The sequence below is a fragment of the Pempheris klunzingeri genome, chromosome 12 (assembly GCF_042242105.1).
Source record: "Pempheris klunzingeri isolate RE-2024b chromosome 12, fPemKlu1.hap1, whole genome shotgun sequence".
NCBI lineage: Eukaryota > Metazoa > Chordata > Actinopteri > Acropomatiformes > Pempheridae > Pempheris > Pempheris klunzingeri.
This window is the reverse complement of record NC_092023.1, coordinates 1,869,157-1,889,990: the sequence shown is the minus strand read 5'-3', so window position 1 is coordinate 1,889,990 and position 20,834 is coordinate 1,869,157. Positions and strand designations below refer to the sequence as shown.

Sequence of the window (20,834 nt, the reverse complement as noted above, 5' to 3'; positions counted from 1 at the left end):
AAAAAGGATTTAAATGTTTGTTGTTTTTGAACTTTTAATCACAGAGATTACTTGCTAACAGAATAGCTGCTAATAATAAGTGGCTTCAGACGAAAGCTGCTCTGTGGGGCTCAGCGTGATGTCTGCCCCCTTTGAACGGGTGATTTTGTGCAACTATAATTACGTGACAGACGTCCTTTTCCACAAGATGTTCACGCTGTTTTTTCTGCCACTTGCACATTCGCTCCGACACGTCCTGATGAGGCATGCGGTCACCGTCATGTGCACAGCAAACAGGAACTAGCAACAAGCCGCTGCCACATAGACTTTAGCACAAATGTCAATGATTCATACTGAAATTTATCAAATTGGAAGTATGTGAACTTTAAGAAAAGCTGGGCAACAAAAAGCCCTGACCCTGAACATCTGCTGATATTTAGCTGTTCTCAAACACAGCCAATATTGCTCATTACTCACACTGTTTATCTCCCACAGTCTGTTCGGCGTACATTTATTAAGGATGCCAATCATTCCAGAGGGCAGTGCAGACGATGCAAATGCAAGCATATATACAGTACTCATATAAACTTACAGTTAATAAATCTATTAAATGTAAAGTGCTAGGCAAAAGGACCATTTTACATTGTTCATTAGCTCTAGACTAATTCAGTCTTAGTTAAAGGATACAAAATCGGTTAACCTCCATGAGATATACTACCAGGCTATGTGTAATTAGATGCATTTGACACCAGATACAAGCAGAAAGTCCCTCATCAGCCTCGTTTTTGATCAGTTTTTGTCATCCCTTTTCACCACTGGGACGATTTTGGCAAATGTCTCACTGCGTCATACAGCCAGACTGCTTCTGTGACTCCGTTTCAATCCACTTCTTCTCCACCTCCACCTAAAAACACCCACAAAATGAGGTCAGATGCTCTGATAAAGAAGTCTGTTTTCAGGGGGGTGGGTGCATTGACTGATAAAACCATCTCACCTGACAGTGGTAGCGTGTCCAGCGGGTCACATGCTTCTGTGGCTGGATGTCGTTCGTGGTGCCCAGTGACTTCACCCTCGTCTGCGACACCACTGCGCCCATAATTTCACATTCCATCGTGACAAAAGGGTACCAGTCGTTCGGGATCTCCTGATCGGATCCCAGCTCGAGCTTGCAGGAAAACGAGTGGGGATGATCCACTGCTGCAAAGGGAGAACAGAGGACTCTTGTAGTGAGAGCGTCACGGCGCCGAGCGGCAAACGTTTGTGCAGGGACACACTTTAATCTGTCTTACCCGTATTCTTGGCAGGCAGTCTGTCGATCCTCCACACGATGGCCGAATACACGTTCTCATACTTGACGGTGCCGACTGTCACCTGCATGACGGGCTGCGAGTCTGCGGCGCTGACGGCGCCCAAGCAGGCGTTCCTGTTCATGCGGGCCTTCAGTGACCTCTGTCGCAGCAAGGCCACCGTCTGCGTCACTTTGACCCAGTCGCCCGGCACCGGCACCCGGATCACGACATTCTCACACAGCGGGAACGCGTCAGACACCCCCACGGAGGACAGGAAGGTGGCGGACATGTTCAGAAAGGCCTGGAGCTCCACGTAGGCGCCTTGAACTGTGACCACAGCTTTGATTGAGAAGGGAATTTCAGTGCAGCCCAAAATCGTCGTCTTGTACCGCATCAGCTCCACCCTGCAGGCATCAGGAGGAGAGAACTTGATCAGCCGGGACCTCTGAAACTCAGACTCATTCACACATTTGTGAAAGTGGTAGTCGGCGATCTCCATCCACAGTTCACCGCCCTCCTCGGACCCGTAGCTGGAGTCAAAGTGCAGCAGCCCGAGATCGTTGAGGGCAAGAAAACAATCCCCAAATCCGTTGAGGAAAGCCAGACAGTGAATCTGGGTGAAGGCTGCCCGCTCCATGACCCCTCCAGACTTATCCAGTTGTACCCAGATATGATCGGTGATCTGCAGCGACAGCTCCTGCTCCTCGTAGTGCCGCCTCTGCTGGTGGGGCACAGAGAGCTGGAAGATCTCCTCCTCCATGGAGACGATCAGGTCCTCCATGTCGTCATGCACCGTGGAGCCAAACTTGAGCAGCTGATCTACCTCCGCCTCGTGACTGACCTCCAGCTTTGGGTGGTAGCGCTTCTTTTCCGTGTACGAGAAATGTTCCACCTTGAGCGTGAGGACTTTGCGGGGCTCGCTGTAACTTTCCAGTTTAAGATCCGAGAGCCTACACTGAGGGAGAAGCTGGAACTCTTTGTAGGGCTTCTCCAGCCCCTTCTCATAGTACATCTGCAGCACACCTCCCGGCAACAAGCGCAGGTAGATCGGCCCCCACTGTCGAGAGGACATGCGGTTCTTTTTTTCAGGAATCCTGATCATGACCGACCAGCCGTCTCTCTTCTGGCTCCGGAACAGACCGCGGGGAACAAACTGAGACGAGCCCTCGCTTAAGACCTCGTTTTTGCAGCTCAGTCGCCTCCCCCCGCCTCTTTGTGTCTCCGGCTCGAGGTCCGTTTCTGCTTGTAGGCCTTCCAGTTTATGGCAAACATAGGAGAGGGAGCTCTGGAGGTGGTCGCGTGGAGGCTCACTGCCGTCTTTGGTCCGAATAAAGAAACGTGGCAGGCTGTTGTCAGATTCTGAGTCTGAGGAGGAGCTGCCCGCATCGGCGCTGTGTCGAGATCCATCCCAGAAGGGATTATAGTGTCCTGAGTTCCCCCGGAAAGAAGGGAAAGGGCTTGGTCCATCTGAGGCCTGATTCAGGGTCTCTGGTGCAGGAGAGGGAGCAGAGGTGGTAGACGTGTTGGAGAGACTCCGGAAGAAGTCGTTCTTTTCCCACGTGTTGGGGTGAAATGGGGACGCGCTGCTGGGAACCCCACTCACAGGAGTGCAAAAGGGTGTGTTACACGGTACACAGGAACTTCCACTGAGACTCGAGTGGCTTTGAGGAGATTCCAGGGAACTATTGAAGCTCCAGGAAGTGTCTCTGATCGGAGGAAGCACTAATTTCAGACCATTGGGACGCGGTACCGATGCTTTGATAAGCCCCGGGGACTGTAGGGGCTTCTGGGGTGATGACAGAGGTGTGCTGTCGTCTTCAAACGTGACCCAGTTTGAGTGATTTGTGGAGCACATGGCTGAAGAGCAGCGACTGAACGCAAGAATTCCTCCTTTGTCGGGCTAACTGTCCCCCACTTCAGAGGCCTTCTCCTCTGCAAGAAAACAAACGAGGAGGATTAGAGAACTGTGTAAAAAGTAATGTATTAAAACTAATCTGAGATATTCCAGAGGTAACACAAATGCTCTGGAACAGTCGGAATGCTTGAACAAGTCCAAAAAAAGAGAGCGAGAGCTCCTGGGGATATGAATAAAATATATTTCCTCAAGGTACATAAAAAGTTAATGAGCGAGCGACCTTGAAAACCTGGAATGTGTTTATACATGTTCACACCTCAATTAACGGAGCCTCATTTGATGTAAACGCCGCAGTAAGCATTCTGCAATCCAGTCTGAGAGAAGCAGCAGGAGGTTTTCTCTCAGTGACGCCACAGATTAGAGCTTCGGCTCTTTTTTAAGCTTTTGAAGCGTCTTTCATTCATATATTTATTGACTCCACTGTCTACAGAGCAGTGCAAACTATTTTTATAGAGCTCAATATAAGTCCAGCTGATTCATGGGAACACAGAGGATACAGCGCTGTGGGCTTTACTCCCCTGGTAATAACTTTATTTAACATCATTAGCATCATTTGTTGTGATATTAGCAGTCAGCTTGAAGTAACACAGAGCCTCAGTGCAGCTGCAGAGCTGCCAGCATGTCTGCAGACTCTTATTCATGTTTCCTTCTGCTGCTTTAGTTCAATAAGTACAGAGGAGGAAGCAGCCTTTATTCTTTACACTCCTCTTGGTGACCTGATTCATGGGCGAGGCCGATAATACGGCGCTGCGGTTCCTATTGTAATTCGATACACAAAGATACGAACAGCAAAAATCTATTCTTCCATTCAAACTTTGGGAAAAACGAAGATTAATCTTATGGGCAACTGTTCATCTCGACCAAATCTACACAGCTGGTGAAAAGTCGTTTGTATCCATAAGTTGTGACGTCTTGGCTTCTCAGACGGTCGTGATTAAAACGATGATCCGTTTTTTTAGAAGCTCCTGCTGGAGAATTTTAAAAAGCAGAGAGGAGGAGGAGGAGGAGGAGGATGGAGGCGTTTGGTAAAGAAAAGGAAATGTTCCTGTTTTCATAAGGAGCAGAAGTTTAAAAGTTTCTGCAGTTCAAAAGTTGTGTAATGCAAACTGATGAGATAAAAATGTTGTATTTCAGACACGCTGTGCTTTGAAATGAGCGTGGTCTAAATATTTAATAGCAAGCCTGCTGTAGAACCGGGTGTGAGAGAAGTTAGCCATGGCGGCAAAGATCCTGCCTCATTAACCAGCAGGAAGTCAGCGGCGAGGACCAGGTGTACCGTGGCACCGCAGCCCGGAGCTTCGGAGGAACAAAGCCGGCTGAATGTGTAAAGCAGCTCTGGAGGATGGATCTCATCCTCACTGGTATTAGATCTGCAGATCTGCTGCTGCACAATGACGGCGCTCAGGCTAATCGTCCGGTGGGTAAACATGTGGTGATCTTCATACAATCTAACATTTCATTTTCCTGCTAGTCGATCTCAGCCGGCCGTCTGATGCGCCGGCAGCTCTGCTCTCGGCAAACATCCAGCTCAGAGGCCACAGAGAAGCCACTTTCAAAACGTCGAAGCCTCATCTCCCCATAAAAATCTCAACAACAATAATTGAAAGCAGAACGCCTCAATTACAGCTTCCCTCCTCCCTTCAAGTTCACAGCCACGACTTGCATGAAGGAGGCATCCAGTGGCAAGTTCCTCTGGTTATAAATAAACAGGGAAGGGGGCTGACGTGTCTTCACTCACAAGCTGGAGAACATCCTTCTAATGAGAGCATGTTTGCGGTGGCATGAGGACATTTTCCCCGAGTTCAGCCCTCCTCTCAGACTCACAGGGTCTCAAAGACACACACACACACACACACAGGGAGGAGGATGATGTTCTCCACGGGGGGGTTACTGACAGCCTTTCAGACTCATTTCCAGTCTGCCGTCTCCTCCCGGGCTCTCCAGCGAGCAGCACAGAAATGAGACTGCTAAATCTACAGAGGACAAAAGGATGCATTCCTCACATTCCTCTGGGACAAGCAGCTCTGCACACAGGAAATACCAGCCGGCTCGATCCGTGTGAACTCACAACAAATATTATCTTAATGTCATTTTATCAAACATCCACCAGATTTACAGGTCAGAAGGTCTGCTTGTCCTGGTTAGTTATTACCCCAGAGCCTGGGGGGTTAAAAATAAAGTTTTACAGGAGTTTTCTGCTCATACTTTTATAATCTTAACCTTATTTTTCATTGTTATAATCATCAAGACTTGGGATGTGAAGAAACTCTCACAAATACAGTTAAACTGCAGCTCTGCAAACAGACGGCTGATCTCCTGCAGCACTCATCACTCATCATCGCTGCACCTACAGACATGACTACAAACCCACAATCCTCACAGACAATAACTGATCATCGGGTCAAACTGAGTCGCTGAGCAGATGCACTCGTCAGCTCTAAAAAAAAAAAAAAAAAAGAGGCCGGTCAGCACTCTGACAGCAGAAACACCAAACAGATCAGGTGCAGAGGATGATTTGACGTGTGAATGTCATGTGTGAGGAACATCTGAGCAAACACAAAGAGGAAGAGCAGTCACGAGCAGACGCCGACTAACAGGGATGTGAGAAAACAAACTTCTCAATGGCACCAAACCTGACGTGACCGGTTTTATTACACTGCCTGGAGTCATTAGAGTCCATTTCCACGAGGAATTCTACTTTATTGTCACCACACTGATGGCTGTGATGGAGAGGACGCATCCTCGGTGACAGGAAGTCATTTCCAGCAGACGCCTGACACATGACGACTGAGTGGAAACTAACGGGAGTTCAGGAAAAACACTGCGAATTTAAAAATAACACACAGCTGACAGACGCTTCCTGATGAAGTGAGACAACTTCCTGTTGGATGACTCCTGCACACTCACACCACAGAGGAGACAGAGAACTAAATAAATCAATAAAGTCACACACACAGGCCTGTTTTCTGTGACCACAGTGATCTGTCTGCAAACGTGACGACCCATTTCCACGGCAGAGAGTCGAGTTATGACGCTTGTACACTTTAAATTCCAGGACTCTCTGTTGTGACTGCAGAGATTTGTTGGAGAACTAAGCAGGAATGAATGTGAGTCTGCTGCAGCACTTTAAAAATAAAACTTTTCCACTATTTCTCTGCAGGGATTTCCCAGCGTGCACACTGCAGAGGGTCCTGGGAGAGAGGGACAGCTCACACATTAGCACATTTCTCCCTTTAAATGAGGAAATGTTGAATGTAGAAGCAGGAAAACACACTCAGGGCTTCTGCTTTGTGTGCTGGCTGCTGAATGTTGGCTGACTTTAGCTAAATAAAGCTCTGAACAGACATTACTGTGCACGTTTGCTCCACTCCTGCTGTTGTTGCACCGTGTTTTAGCACCAACAGGATCCTGTGCAGCACTGCCTACTGTTTCCCAGGACTTACATGAGCACTTCTGATCATAAACAGGCGCATAAAGCGTCTGCATGTGCAAATAAGCTGTTTAAACTGTTGACCCGCTGGTGTCAGGGTGCGTTCTTGCAGCGTGGGGTCAGTAAACACCACACAAACACACCAGCCACCCGGTAAACAGCTTCATGTTTCTGGCCCACAGCAGCTCCGGAGTGGAGAGACAGGAGAGACAGTATCGGCGAGCTGTCATCCACATCCTGGTCCCGCTCCAGATCCGGGTCCTGGTCCCGGTCCCGGGCGGAGAGGCCCACTTCTGGGCTCCTCCTTTGTTTTGATGCGAAGTGTGCGCAAAGTTGTCACTCCGCGTTACTTTTCTACTTTGCACACGTTTCCTGGAGCACAAACATGCGCCATTGAGTCCCAGCAGCCCGCAGCCCTCCGCCAGCACTCACTCACTACCAACTCTTTTTGTTTGGGCTTTTTTTTTTTTTTTTTCCCAAAGTGGATCCTGAACCGGAGCGGAGCGCAGAAATACTCACAGACGGTCAGAGGTGGATCCCTGATCCGGGTCATGGCTGCTGGACGTGGATGCGCGCTGATGTCGGCCGGTTTTGCTCAAAATGGCAGAGAGTAAATCCTGGGAGCGCTGCAGACGGACTGACGGACTGACGGACTGACTGTCTGTCTGTCCTCCTGCAGGAGTGAACGGAGCGCTGCTGCGTTCAAGACTGTCGGAAATGTCACCGCCAGGAGAGGGGCGCACACACCAAACACACTAAACACACTAAACACACACCTGCAGGGGACAGATTTAAGATAATGGGCCTGCTGCTTTCACCTGCATGGAGGGAAATGAGTGCTTTGATTTAATGAGGGTTCTTTTTAAGCTGTTTTGTTTAATTTAATAACTTTAAAAGTGCAGGTTTTATGTTACTAAAAACATTACATGCAGCTCAAAGTATGTGTGATAGGCCCATTTATCTAATTATTAATTATTACTTTGGCCTAATGGCAGTGTGGCAATATTACAAACTTTGCACACACCAAAAAAAGGATTTGAATAAAACGAGGAGGTTCCACATAAAGCATGAAGTAGGACATGAGACATGGTGCAGTCCCTTCATCATGCTGATTTACAGCACTGACACTCATTCTGTCCTGTTTTACTTGTGTAAAATAAAGCATTCCCTGCAGGACGTGTTGGTGGCCCACTGGTTGGGGACTTTAAAGTATTAAATGTGCAGTTAATGTGCTTCTGTAGCAGCAAACAGTGAAGTCGTGCACCAAGAGCACATGAAAGCATCATGAATTCAACTCATATGACACAACATGTTTTTCCTTCCAAAACAAAGTGACGCCATCAAACAGTAATCTTCCAGCTCTCGTATGTCCGGTTAAATAGTGCCGGTTAATTTCCCGGCGGTTAGGGCGTGTTACAGGCTGCCTCTCTGAATTACAGGCAATTTAAAACCTCCTCCGACACCCAGATGTGCAGCATGAAGAGTGAAGTCAGACCGGGATCATCAGTCACCAGAAGAATCTACATGCATGAAGCACAATTAAATGTTGAACAAGCCTTTTATTTTGCTTCACATGTTCATATGTGTTTTTGATCAGGTTACACTGTGAAAATACAAGTATCGTTGGTTTCTTTTCTTTTTTAGTCAGTTTAAGGGGCGTTGGCAAACCTTTGAGGCCAAAGGTCTGCTGGCAGGTGTCGACTGGCAAACAAGAGGTTTGAAAGAACTGCTCATAACCACCGCTGGGACTTTCCTCCATTTACCTACATGCCCCTACAAGCTGAAGAGGCCTTGTTTTACTGTAAACTTTAAGTGCACTCAGCCTTTGCTCATGAATCAGGGCATCTAAGCACCACTTACAGCCCCTCTATGACTAATCTAGCCTTGTAGGTGACACATTAAACTAGCTACAGTCCAGATTTAGTGCAAAATAAAGATTTGTAACCTCTGAATAAATGCTTTTTTGTATATTTTTTTTTACAGTATAATTATATCAGGATTTGAAATGAGTGTATATTCACATTAACCCTTTTTTTTTTCTCCCCACAGCGTGAATTTAGAGGCCGTTGTGCCACGCCAGGCTTCTGGGTGCACATCCACACTTACTTTGGTGATAAACAACAAAAAAAAAACACAACTATTGTTACAGAGTAACTTCACAGAGACAAACTGACACCACTTTACGAGCTCCGACTTGTCCGCCCTTCGTCTGAGGGGAACACAGTTAATCGGTGCTTCTCTCGGCTCCCAGAGGACTGAAAATATTTTCCAAACTGAGGAATGAGTTCAAGTGTCCTTGTTGGATGAGCATTCAGGTTTTAAAGCCCTTCTTAACAGAAGCTTGTAATGTATGCACGTGTTATGGGAGGGGGGGGGGGGTTATGCCTTATACAGACACACAGGCTCTTGGAACCACAAATAATCTCAAATTTGATCTAAAAAAACCTTTAAAACAATGCTTGTGTGTTGTAAAGCCTGGTGCCAGAGACAACACCCTGCACACAAACAGCCACACCAGCTTTCACCACCTCTGTCGGCCTACAGATAAGCAGTAAGAGTGCACGCTTTCAGTTTCTCTCACACGGACGTTAAGCAGGAAAAATACACACACTGAGCAACAGGGTTTGGTCTTCAAGTCTTCAGTGAGCTTCACCAACTTCAACCGCATCAGCTGTTCTACTTCCTCCGTCCGCTCGTCTCCCATCCTGCTTCAGCCAAAAAGGTCGAGCAGCAGCTTCCGGTACAGTTTTTAGCAAATCATGTTATGTTATAACTGGTGCTGTGACGAGGAAAAGGGAAAAACAAAGCGTCTTCAGGCTCCCACGGTTCATTTTTATTGCCGCTGGCTGACAGCGGGGGAGTCTGAGGCTCGTGTGGCCGCCCTGTGGTTTGGTGACAGTGGTATTGTTGGTACCAGGACGCTGCTGGGAGGCTCCACAGACCAGATCTTCTCTCCGGGTGCTCTTTGTGATGCCAAATGGAGCCTGGGTTCTGACGGCAGGTCTAGCGTCCTTTGTTCTTTTTGGCGTTTCCCTAAAGGAAGCAGAAAGCACACGAGCTCAGTTATGCAAAAATCTAAATCAAGTCCCGTCCAGGTGTCGTGTTTAAGTGCTTCACGCCTCATTTTAAAAGCCAAAAACAAGCTGAGGCGGGTCTCCGGCCTCCTTCCAGAGACCTTCAGACACCTTCAGATCACAAACGTGTTCTGTCCTGCAGCTCCCCAACATGCAGCCGTCTGTGTGCATACTTGCAGGAACATGCACATGTAAAAACAGGCCTCTACATTTCTGGGGCTTCGGCTTAACGACTTTCTCAGATGGCTCCGGCAGGTGCTTTACCCATCAGGCCCGGCAGCAAACCGCCACACCACGGTGACCTCCCAGTTCACCTCGTAACTGACACAGACTTTACTTTTATGTCCCATTTTACTGCCAGACCTGAAGTGGTCCTTAGCCACTACTGGATCTGTACCACTCCTGTTTAGTGACGGAGCTTTCAGACTTATTTATACAGACGCTGACAGGACGTGACAGCTGAAAACAAACCTGAGAACCAACACCAGAGTTTTAAGAAGCAGCATTTTTGACAAGAACTTGAATTAAAAAGCAGAAATGTGTCAGAGCGTCGTACCTTGCTGCCCAGTTTGAGCGTGTCGATTTCCTCCCTCTGCTTGCTCAAAGTCTCATTCATGCTACAAAGGTGGTCGCTCATCATGCTGAGCTGGTCTTCGTAGCTCCTCTTCGTCGTAGCCAGCTCGTCCTGAAATGACAGACAACGTGAACGTCTTCTGATCTGAGGAGGAAGGCTGATGTCTGTGAGCAGACAGGAAGCTCTCTGCTAATTTACCTGCAAGCGGGTGATGTTCTGATTCGCCAGTTTGACGTCCTCGCTCAGACTCTCCCGTGATTTTTCTGCGATGGCTAATCTCTTGGCCAGAGCTCGACACTAGAAAGGGAAAAGAGGAGGTAAACAACTGCTGCCTGCTGCTCCCTGGTGGGTTCATTGCATGTGTAGCACACTTTTACAGATCTTTTTCAAAAAGCATCAATAAAGCCAGATTCTGTGAGTAACGGGTAGATTTGGGGACAAAAACTTAATGCGCAGTTTAAAAAGTGACTCAAGATCAGGTCCCTGTTGCTACGATACAAAACGAGGACGACTGACAGCCCCGTTGCGACAAGATGTCACTTAGACACTCTGATCAAGCCGCCGTAACACTAAAAATATGAGGTGCCAGTTTCTCAGTGAAACATGGAAGCACTTGGTAGTAATGGGACTTAAGAACCATTTTCAAAGTAGAAATAGAAAAGAACAGAGAAACAAGGTTATCATCTGGTTCAGTGTGCGAGTTCTCTCTTCTCAAGCAAATTAAAGAAGCAGATAAAAATAGTTGCGGGATGATTATAGGAAGGAGCACATGAGGGAACAGGCCGAGCGACGGCTCTGCTCTGAAATGGCTTTTAGTAGAGGTGGTAAGAGTTTCCAATTCTCTTCCCAGATGACATAAGATAAGATATTCCTTTATTAGTCCCACGACGGGGAAATCTACGACGACACGGAGTGTTGGAGAGGCTGCGCGCTACAAAAAGGTCAGTTCTTTGCTACAAGAAGCAGTTACTGAGATAAACATTCAGGTCAGGGCTTCACCTCAGAGTGAAAGTGCACTGCTTTGCTGTCTGAAACCTGGAGCTGGGTGGTGAGCTCTCCCACTCTGACCATGTAGTGAGTCTTTATCAGCTGCTCCCTGGACTCCTCGTCTCCCACCTGCAAACACAGACACAACAACATCCAGCTAGAGAACACTTACTTCCTCATGGGAGCTGCTGTCATTTCGAATATATTCCTCTAAAATAAAGGGACTGTTGTATGAACGTGTATGAACGAGTGTGTGACGACTCACATGCTCAACTGAAGGTGTTGTACACAGCATGCCAACCTGGTGAGAGCAAGACAGCAGAGAGAAGCATGTCAGGAACTTTGTCCTGGGTCAGACGTTATTAAATCCACTTCAAGCACAGATTCGCCTCGGACACTGATGATGGTGATGGTGATGATGAACAAGCCTAGCGATGACAGCTGATACACCGGAGACCAGAGTACAGACAGCTGTGGTTGTGACTGCACTGTGAACTCTGCACCGACTTGCATAAACAACAGTATTCTTCTATTCTGCCACGTCAGCACATTGGAAGTTTTATTAAGCAAAAACTTGCTTAGCGTGAGAGCTACAAGAAAAGGACGATAATACTCCCTTTGTTGAAGCACATCAGACACCAGTGCCATGGGCAGAAAATTTCCTCTGCAAGCGAAAACCAACAAGCACTGCAGCCAAGAGAGAGACTGTACCAGGCTGGTGCACAGCGTAGCTTCTTTCCCTGCAGCTCTCTGCTCTTGCTCTGCCTCCTCGTGGCACTGTGCGAGTGTGCTGGCTGCAGCTGGTTGCGAGCTTGGACTTCCCCCTAGAGCCGCTGCGAGCTGCGCTTCCAGGTCTGCAATGCGCTGGCTCTCCTTTTCCAACCGCACCTTCCCCAGCTGAGCCTCCAGGAGCCAGTGCTCCTTCTCCTGCTCCAGCCGAGCGATCTTCTCCTGGCTCTGCTGCACCTGCAGGAGGCCAGCGGGGAGAGGAGAGCAACGGATACGTGAGCGTGTGGGGAAGACAGGGCTGAGCAATGTGAAGGGTAAAGTATTTAACAAAGCAGTCTGTTATGATACTAATAACCTTTATTTAGCCTGACGAGACAGTTTATAATAACTGATTTAAAAGAAGGAAACATTCGTGCTATCCTGAGGTCCAAAACCTGGAGGCTCAAATGGCCAAAATCCAATAAGCTTCATCTTTATTATGACTTTGTTTTTGGTGCTGAAGTGAAAATGTGAGCAGGTTCATGTGGACAAAAGAAAAAATGACACTTAACTGGCTCAGGACAGAGAAACACACAGGCTCACTGGCCGAGTTTGTAAATTCCTCACACCCTGTCCCTGAAGAGTGACTGTCTGCAGCTGAAATATCATGTAACTGCAGCGTTTCATTTTCTCAGGACTAATGCTGCTGCTGCTGTTGCTGTTTTCTTGGATTTGTTTTTAGTTTGTTCTTTAATCTCAAAGTGACCCCAAGAACACAAAGCCACAGTAAACATGTGGGACTGTTTTTGACTTCATCTCTGTTGTTATATCACTGCGGTTAGAGCGACCAAACCTGGCTGACACACTGGTCGGTCATTCATGGTCGGTCCACACAACACTGGCTGCAGCTTTACAAATCATTAGGACAACCTTTGAACAGATCCGGTGTACAGAGGGAGTGTCTGAGCTGCGTCCGTACCTGCTGAGTGAGACCCTCTCTGCTCTCAGTGGAGCTGGTGAGTATACGACGGTTGGACAGGGCTTCTCTGTATGGGACAGACTGCGGCCTGGGCTGAATGAATATTAAAGAAACATACGTTAAATATTCATAATGAACTTCTTATCTGTGTAGCGCTGGAAAACACAAAGAAAGAATAAAAGCAAATACAAGAAGGCAGAAGGCAGAAGGCAGAGCGTTCCAAGGGCTTTAAGTGCAGCGCCTCAGTCTGAGCGTGTACCGACCTTCCTGATAGCGTGGATGTAGGCCGCTGCTCTCTTTTTGTTGGCCAGCATGCTCTCTGCTTGCAAAGGGTTGAGGCCCACCGTGCTGCCTCTTGGGCTGTATCCCGACGAGGTGAAGAAGTCCAAGTTGTTGCTGAAGAAAGTGGCGATCTGCAACGGAATAATGACATTTAGCCGCATGTCATTCAAACAGCCTCCAGTAGCTAAAGGAACACTAATTAATACCTACGTTTCTCCGTGCTGTCTGTTTTGCCTCAAATTAACCAGTGTGTTAGCAGCAGAGAGATGATTACACCCCCAAGTGTCCAGGATGATAAATGTCTGAGCGACTGAGCTTTCTGCCAGCAGAGATGATCGCTCTCTAAATGCAGCCCGCTCCACACGCCGCGTGCCAGCGAGCTATTCAGCGCTGCAGCCCACCGGACTGTGCCTCCCATCAGCGGACTCATCTCAGCCAACGGATCACTTGATTCACAAAGAGGAATCATTTATTCCTCGACTCTGACTGGGGAGCAGCTGCACAAGCTGTGATTTGGACAGTGTCTTTGAACATTTAACCACTGCCCACCTGAGTCCTGCTGTTTCTCTCATATCACATTAGTGGAAAAATCAGCAATGTGATCTAGTCACTGTGAAAAGTCACCGCAACTGACAATTAAGCTTTGGAGCATTAAAGCTACACACGCTGCTCCCACATTCAACGCAGGAAACGTGAAGCTGGCCGCCCCCTGTTGGCCGTACCTTGCCGGTGCTGCTGGTCAGAGAGCCCAGAGATCCCAGCAGGCACTCTGTGGTGGTGCAGAGCTTCTGGGTGATGGTGGGGAGCTCCTGCTCCAGTCCGGCCTTCTGGTTGTAGTGCTTTGACATCTCTGGACACACAGAGAGGAAACATGCCTTTATACCACCTGTTGGCTTTGAGCTCTTATTCAGTAACTAGATTTAAAATGTTTATCATCTTTAGAGAACAAAAGGCGAAATGATGCTGTGTTCACAATATTTTGATGTTGTAAAACTGCAGATTTTGTGTATATTTCAGCACCGTCAGTGAAGCCAGACAAAGGGACTCGTTACATAAACACATTCTACATTGCCAGCTGTACAAAAGTGACTCCTCTTTGCCAGAAAGCACTTAATCATACTTCCATTCATCATCACAGAAGCTACACTGAAACCTCAGGTTATCCACTCTTCAAAAAGATGAACAGAAAATGATTCTGACTCTTATGAACAGCAGCAGCAGCGGCGGCTCCGTGGTTAAGTGGGGGAACTGTCTGACTGAGTCACGCTGCTTGTGAATGGCTGCGGGTGAAAAAAACGGAGCCGCTCACCTTTAATGGCATCGTGAAGACTGTGGAGGCAGGCGGCCAGCTGGGTGAAGACAGCCGAGGTGCTGCTCTGTGGCATGGCATTCTGCCGAACACCTGAAGCACGCAACACACATTTGTAAAACATACTGCATCACTTCACAGCTCCATTTCTGTCCCAGAAAAACTCTCATCTCCAAAACACTGCTCAGAAAAGCACTGGTGAATCTGTATGTAAACTGGGATGATACTGATTCCTGAATTAAGCTCAGGGTCTGACCTGCCATCTCTGGAGTTAAGCTAAAACCAAAGGCAGATTACACAAACCAAACACTGCGTTTCAGTGCTGTAAATCAGCTTTATGAGCTTATGTGCGACATATGGGACGTATTTCTGCTTGTGGTAACGTACTGGGTAAGGCCAAAAGGTTAATGTAGTTCTGCAGTTTCTCCAACACAGAAGTTAGTCTCCTCATGTCGCTCTGCAGCTCCTGGTTCTTCGCAGTGAGGGCAGCAGTACAAAGAGGTGCCTCACACTCTTCTTCCAAGCTGAAAGGAGAAGAGAGGACAGCCTTTAATGCAGCCTGCTCCACTCAATTTCTCCGTCTCACACACACACACACAGCACTGACCTTTTCAGCTGGTAGGGAAGAATCTTTTGCAGAAAGTGGGTGTATGAGGAGAAATTATCAGCGAAGCTCTTCAGCTTGACCACAGTCTCCTTCGATTAAAGAATAAAAAAAAGATAAGTGGCTGATGATAATACAGGATCTCGATCAATGCCCCCGTCCAAAAAGAACCACTCACCAGCACGGTGACGGTGTCCTCGGTGATGCTTTGGTGTAACTGCAGGAAGCTGTCCTCCAGGGGGCGCACGTAGGCCGCATTCTCATGTAGATACTGAGAAAACTGGGTGGAGAGAAGAACTCTGCATGTAAGTTTGAACACTGAACACGATTCATTTCACAGGTGAAACCGCTAACGGGGGTGCTGCCTCACCTTCTGGTTAAGGGGGGAGATGGGCTCGATGGAGGAGTCCAGGGGATAGATGTGCACCCTCTGCTCTGTGTAGGAGTGGAAGTTCAACAAAGCAGCCACCAGGTCCTGAATTAAGCTCAGGGCCTGACCTGCCACGTCCCGGGCTTTCAGCTGAAAGCACAGGAAGAACACAAGGCTCTCAGGGTTTTGGTCCTGCCACTTCTGATTGATTGATGAGTCAGTCCAAAGAAAATAAGCCATGAAGCAAAAACAGAAAAACGTTCTAAGCCTCTGAATAGAGTGTCTTTGTTACGTTTCTTCGTCTTAAGTTTTAATAATCTGAATGTCTTTGGGTTTTTGAGTGCATTTGAAGAAATCACCTTCAGCTTGCTGTAAAAGGTGCTTTCTACCACTTCCTGACTTTTACTAACAACTTGATTAACTGGTAGATTAGTACAAGTACAATAATGAGACGCTGCATCACTAACTTCTACCATAATTGAATTTCTTTATTTGTGAATATATACATTTATTGCATGTTCACTATGAGCCCTTTGTCTTTTTTCCTCACTCACCTGGTGCCTCCGGTTGTGTGCTGGCACATTTAGGCTGTTGTAATCAGTAAATTCTGCAGAGTAGGAGAGAAAAGCACAACCTCAGAACTCCATTCATTTAATAATCATAGCTTACAAACGGTTTGTTGCCTTCTTACGTGCAAAATTACAGTTCGGTGTAGCATTACACTGTTTACTCCTGAGCAGGCAGAAGTTATGGTATCAGTGACAAAGACAGAAATGTTCTCAAAGACATGTCTGCTCTGTGGCAGATCGTTTTTGCCTGCGTGGCTCAAAGCCAGATACTCACTGGTGTCATTGAAGGGCACTTTCTCCTGGATAACACTGCTGCTTTGTTTCACCTGCTTGTTCAGCTCGGACTGGCACCGCCTCAGCTGCTGCTGACTGCACAGAGGGAGCGAAACACATTTAAAACACTGTTTATTTGGTGAATTATTGAAATACAGTTTGAGAATACTGAACATAATACACAGAAATATGTAATTCAAAGGTTTCTATCAAAAAAATGAGATATATAAATATATATATAAACAAACGGTGTATGAAAATAAATCACAATCCAGTTCTGTAAAAGAAAGGATGCTGGTATCTGAACATTTCCTAAATCTTTTTAACACTGACGGGGATATTTTTGTGTCTTGAAGGCACCAATGAACCTGAATTACCCTGTAACTGTATATACATACAGCATGTATTATCACATTATTCTTAAACTGTGAACTCAAAGGACAGCGTACCACTCTTCTGTTCGCATTCTGCACTCTTTTGCTTCCCTCTCCAGAGTTTGTGCTTTCACCTATCAGAGGAATAGAAAAATACACAGATGTAAATAAACGTTATATTAAAAACTATAATAATGTTAACGTGCTTCCTCCTCCTCCTCCTCCTCCTCCTCCTCCTGCTGCTGCTGCTGCTTCTCCTCACCTCTAAACGTGCCTTGTCACTCTGCAGCTGCTCAATTGTTTCCATGTACTTGGTGGTGAGGCCGTCCACGATGGCCTGGTGCTGCTCTGAGTTTTTCTCCAGCTCCCCCAGTCGTGTCTTCAGCTCGGCCTCCTGCCTCCTGTGCTGCTCGTCCGCTTCATAGAACTAATAAGTGCACAGCAGAAAACAAGAGCTATCACATGCAGGGTCCCCAGCACTTAAACGGTCACACAGAACAGTGACAGGCCAATAAAAAAAACACATGACACAACTGCTCACTTGAATATGAAGTCGCTCATTTTCTTCGATCTTTTTCTGCAGGTCCTCGTCGAAAACACTCTGAGTCTGCAGGCCGTGCTGTGAGGGAGAGTCTCCTTTACTCTGGAGGAGACGGAGATGAAACGCCGGTTGTTAATCAGCTCTTTTTGCTCCTCAACCATTAGTGTGTGATTAGAGTCATTACTGAGTTTACAAATTTCCCCAAATCACCCTGAGGCTGAAATAACTTTATGACCATTATAAAAAATACACAATAAATGCTGTTCCCACTGCCCAGCTGTGGAGACACGCCCTTGTATTTCCCCTCATGATCACCTTCCCCTTTTTGCCCTTGGCTTCACTAACGGCTAGTTCTTCTTGCAGCAGCTCCACCCTCTTGGCCAGCTGTTGGTTCCTGAAGCTCAGACTGTCCATCTCCTGCTCCTGCTTCCTCAGACTCTGGTCCCTCTGCTTCAGCTGGTCCTGGTGACGATAAAGACAAACACACATTCGGCAAAGCAGCGCAGCACAAGTCTTCTTACAAACCATGCATAGAGAAAATCACAGCGTCTAAGTCATGACGACGTCGCTCTGTGCACTGAGGCAAGACTTAGAGTACGTGCTTTGATTGGGGAAAATATAGCACAGTTGTCAATGTGCGACTCCTGCATGACTAATAGCAACACTTCAACAAGTACTAGTCAGACTAGGTGGCCATCTGGACTAGTTTAGCATATACAAAAATACAGTGTGTACGACACCTCTCCACCAGGCTTTGAGATCAGTCTGGTGAACTTATTCATTCATAAAACAGACAGACGTTTATGATATTGTCTGGATTCCCCGACACATTACTGCTTCAGGTCTAATCCTAATCATCTGTTTCTGTTTGTTTACATTATACTTCACCTTAAGTGAAAGAGAATTGGCCTGCTCATCCACCACTGCCTTCTTCAGCACCTGGTTCTGGGCACGGAGCTGTGAAGACACACAGAGGACAGTGTTGAAACATTAAAAACATTACGTGTAGTCAGGACGGAGATGCAGAGGAGGCTTTTAAATAATATAATAATAATAATTAGCTGAATTCACATCTCCCGTCACACAGAAGTCTCATGCTTGTGTGGTTGCAGAAATTCATCCTCTTCCACGTAATATGAGGAGGCACCAAAACATTTAAAACCCAACACTCTCTCCTGAATGCACGGTGACCTTTTACACACCACAAACACAGCAGCAGCATGTGTGACAGTTGAACAGTCAGCGCTTCCTGAGCAGGAAACAGTGTTTGACACACAGGGAGATCAAAGTTGAACAGGAAGCAACAGACACACTTTCCAGGCTGCTGTCAGCTGACACAGAGACAAAGGCCACTATCTGTGTGGTCACTTCTCAGACTGGAGTTTGGGATGCTAAGAATAATATAATATAATATAATAATAATAATATCAACGTTACTTACCTTCAATTGTATAAAAAACACGTCTCTGTTTAACAACATCTTCCAAAATGACCACAAAGTTGATGGAGTTAAATCAACACCTCAGTAAAACACCTAACTTCAGTGCAGGTGTAGTTTAGCTAAGCTGAGAGTGTTTCTGCACGGTCATGTCCAACAAGCCTCTGTGAACATGTCTGAGCAGCATGTGTCCTGACTTACAGATGTAGAACACTCATCACACATCTGTGCTCCCTTGTTTAGCACTGACAGCTAACTTTACCTTTACATTAAAAGGGGGTGCGGTGCTTTTACCTTGGAGTACTCCTGCGCCAGCTTGCTGTATTTTGTCTGCAGGTCCGTAACGTTAGCCATTGTCGCTGGAAACGTTATCCCGCCGTTAACTGTTGATGCTAGAAGACGGTGTCTTAGCCTCGTTAGCCCGGCTAGCTGGTTAGCTTGCTCAAGACACTTCCAACTGCTCTGAAATGTTGACGGTGAGCGGGCTAACTCAGGCTAGCTAGCTCACTGTTGTCATCGACTACTTCAAGGCGGCTTGTTCTGTTACTTGGTAAAACTGACCACGGGTGCATTGTGACAGAGGGGCAGCCATGAGTATCAAGAAGAACAAGAAGTGGTTGGTGGTCATCTGATTTACGCTGATTTCTAAAGCCGGATGTTGTTCCGACTGACAGCAGTAAGCTAGCTAGCTAGCGCTATTAGCCAACAGCTAGCTAGCTATGTGGCAAAACACATCCAGACGCTGATCATTTCGTCTGACAACAGCCGCGTGACTCGCTGCAAGAGGAAATATTATTTAAAGAGTTTCTGTAGCTTCTGCCGAGCTAAGAGAAAAGCCGTGACAGCATCATAAAAAGGAAGACTTTCATTTTCTAGTCCCCATCGGGAGGGAGAGCCGACAGAAGCTCAGGGGTCAGCAGGCGGGCTGCGGTGAGCAGGGCGCCACCTGGCGGGAGGAGGTCTCCACAAAATACACATCATACAGGAAGCAGTTATTATAATATTATTCTATTATAATAGATAAATAAAATTAATAAGAATAATAATAATAATAAATGAGTGTATGTATAAGTACAATAGATGGTCTATAATATACAGGCTATGATGCACATTCAGATAAAAGTATACTTATATATATGTATTTATAGATTTCTATTGTACGAAAGCCTTAAATGGTTTTTTTTTTTGCTTAAGTTAAATGTGTGTTTGTTCAGCTTTGTTGTTCTTGTCTCCCTTTTTGTCTGTTTGTGTGTAAGTACACTGGAGCCTTGTATGTGTTCACATACTTAGAATAAAAGCTGAGTTTGATTCAGGTTCAACTGTATTCATCCCAGAGAGAAGCTGTCCCAGTACACACATCCGAACATACAACAGACATCCAGTAATTACTAATAAAGTCCAGGACAGTATATTAAGGAGAAGGGACAGCAGGAGGGACAAGTTACAATAAGAACCCTAAAAATACCCCTAATTATGACGATAACAATAAAAAAGTGATAAATAATTAAAAAACAACATGTCATGAAACATGTATAACTGTGTAATGGCAGAGGGGATAAAGGACTTAGAGTATTGATTAGTTCTCCTTACGGGCACATTATAACGCTGAGAGATAAGTCAGCCAAAATAAATGTGATCTGGTTCCATTTAATGCCGTTTATTTTACTTAAACTCACATTTTACTCTTTACTATGGTGCATTTATGTATGTATGTAATGACTTAGCAGATAGATAGATAGATAGATAGATAGATAGATAGATAGATAGATAGATAGATAGATAGATAGATAGATAGATAGATAGATAGATAGATAGATAGATAGATAGATAGATAGATAGATAGATAGATAGATAGATAGATAGATAGTTTGACTGCTCTAGAGTTGCATTAACAAAAACAAGGTCAGAAATCAGAGGCGGCTGTGGCGCTGTGGCGGATCGTCCCTTTAAAACGCACATGACCTCGTTTAGACTAGAAGTGAAACGACACGTTGCTAATGCAGCCATCACTGCTCAAATCCTACACGATTAATTTCACCTAATCCATAATAATCTCCTCATATTTTCACCACATAGTAATGCAGTTTCTTTAAAGGAGTAACTGTGGAGTTCTTATTCCGTCAGCTGTTGAATTTATAA

At 46.3% G+C, this 20,834-nt stretch overlaps 2 protein-coding genes across 3 annotated transcripts; both read right to left on the bottom strand.

The window, feature by feature from the left end:
- Positions 1-435: 435 nt before the first annotated feature.
- ston1 (stonin 1) lies at positions 436-7,232 on the bottom strand. The gene is made up of 4 exons (XM_070840444.1): positions 7,133-7,232; positions 1,269-3,200; positions 974-1,176; positions 436-883 (listed from the first exon to the last, which is right to left on the bottom strand). Exons 2-4 carry the CDS (start codon positions 3,121-3,123, stop codon positions 818-820), a joined length of 2,124 nt encoding a protein of 707 aa, XP_070696545.1. The 5' UTR covers positions 3,124-3,200; positions 7,133-7,232; the 3' UTR covers positions 436-817.
- Positions 7,233-8,152: 920 nt separating this feature from the next.
- Positions 8,153-19,384, bottom strand: ppp1r21 (protein phosphatase 1, regulatory subunit 21). Of its 2 annotated transcripts, none has more exons than XM_070841086.1 (22): positions 18,990-19,384; positions 18,146-18,214; positions 17,573-17,719; positions 17,258-17,359; positions 16,979-17,143; positions 16,792-16,850; positions 16,344-16,438; positions 16,055-16,107; positions 15,501-15,650; positions 15,309-15,410; positions 15,134-15,222; positions 14,914-15,050; positions 14,527-14,619; positions 13,940-14,067; positions 13,199-13,348; positions 12,936-13,028; positions 11,960-12,214; positions 11,514-11,549; positions 11,261-11,377; positions 10,460-10,558; positions 10,244-10,372; positions 8,153-9,646 (listed from the first exon to the last, which is right to left on the bottom strand). In XM_070841086.1, the coding sequence occupies exons 1-22, from the start codon at positions 19,047-19,049 to the stop codon at positions 9,617-9,619; spliced, it is 2,358 nt and encodes a 785-aa protein (XP_070697187.1). In that variant the 5' UTR covers positions 19,050-19,384; the 3' UTR covers positions 8,153-9,616. The 2 variants fall into 2 exon arrangements, with proteins under 2 accessions (XP_070697187.1, XP_070697188.1); XM_070841087.1 differs by having other exon boundaries at positions 17,603-17,719.
- Between the last annotated feature and the right edge of the window lie 1,450 nt (positions 19,385-20,834).

What these genes read in the sequence shown, in the direction of transcription:
- ppp1r21 (XM_070841086.1), bottom strand. Translation starts at nt 19,049, where the DNA reads ATGGCTAACGTTACGGACCTGCAGACAAAATACAGCAAGCTGGCGCAG. An exon ending in AGTGCCCTTCAATGACACCA is followed by an intron (nt 16,108 to 16,343) that starts GTGAGTATCTGG and finishes CCTACTCTGCAG; the next exon opens with AATTTACTGATTACAACAGC. An exon ending in CGCTCAAACTGGGCAGCAAG is followed by an intron (nt 9,647 to 10,243) that starts GTACGACGCTCT and finishes TGCTTCCTTTAG; the next exon opens with GGAAACGCCAAAAAGAACAA.
- ston1 (XM_070840444.1), bottom strand. Translation starts at nt 3,123, where the DNA reads ATGTGCTCCACAAATCACTCAAACTGGGTCACGTTTGAAGACGACAGC. An exon ending in ACTGCCTGCCAAGAATACGG is followed by an intron (nt 1,177 to 1,268) that starts GTAAGACAGATT and finishes CTCCCTTTGCAG; the next exon opens with CAGTGGATCATCCCCACTCG. An exon ending in GGACACGCTACCACTGTCAG is followed by an intron (nt 884 to 973) that starts GTGAGATGGTTT and finishes GGGTGTTTTTAG; the next exon opens with GTGGAGGTGGAGAAGAAGTG.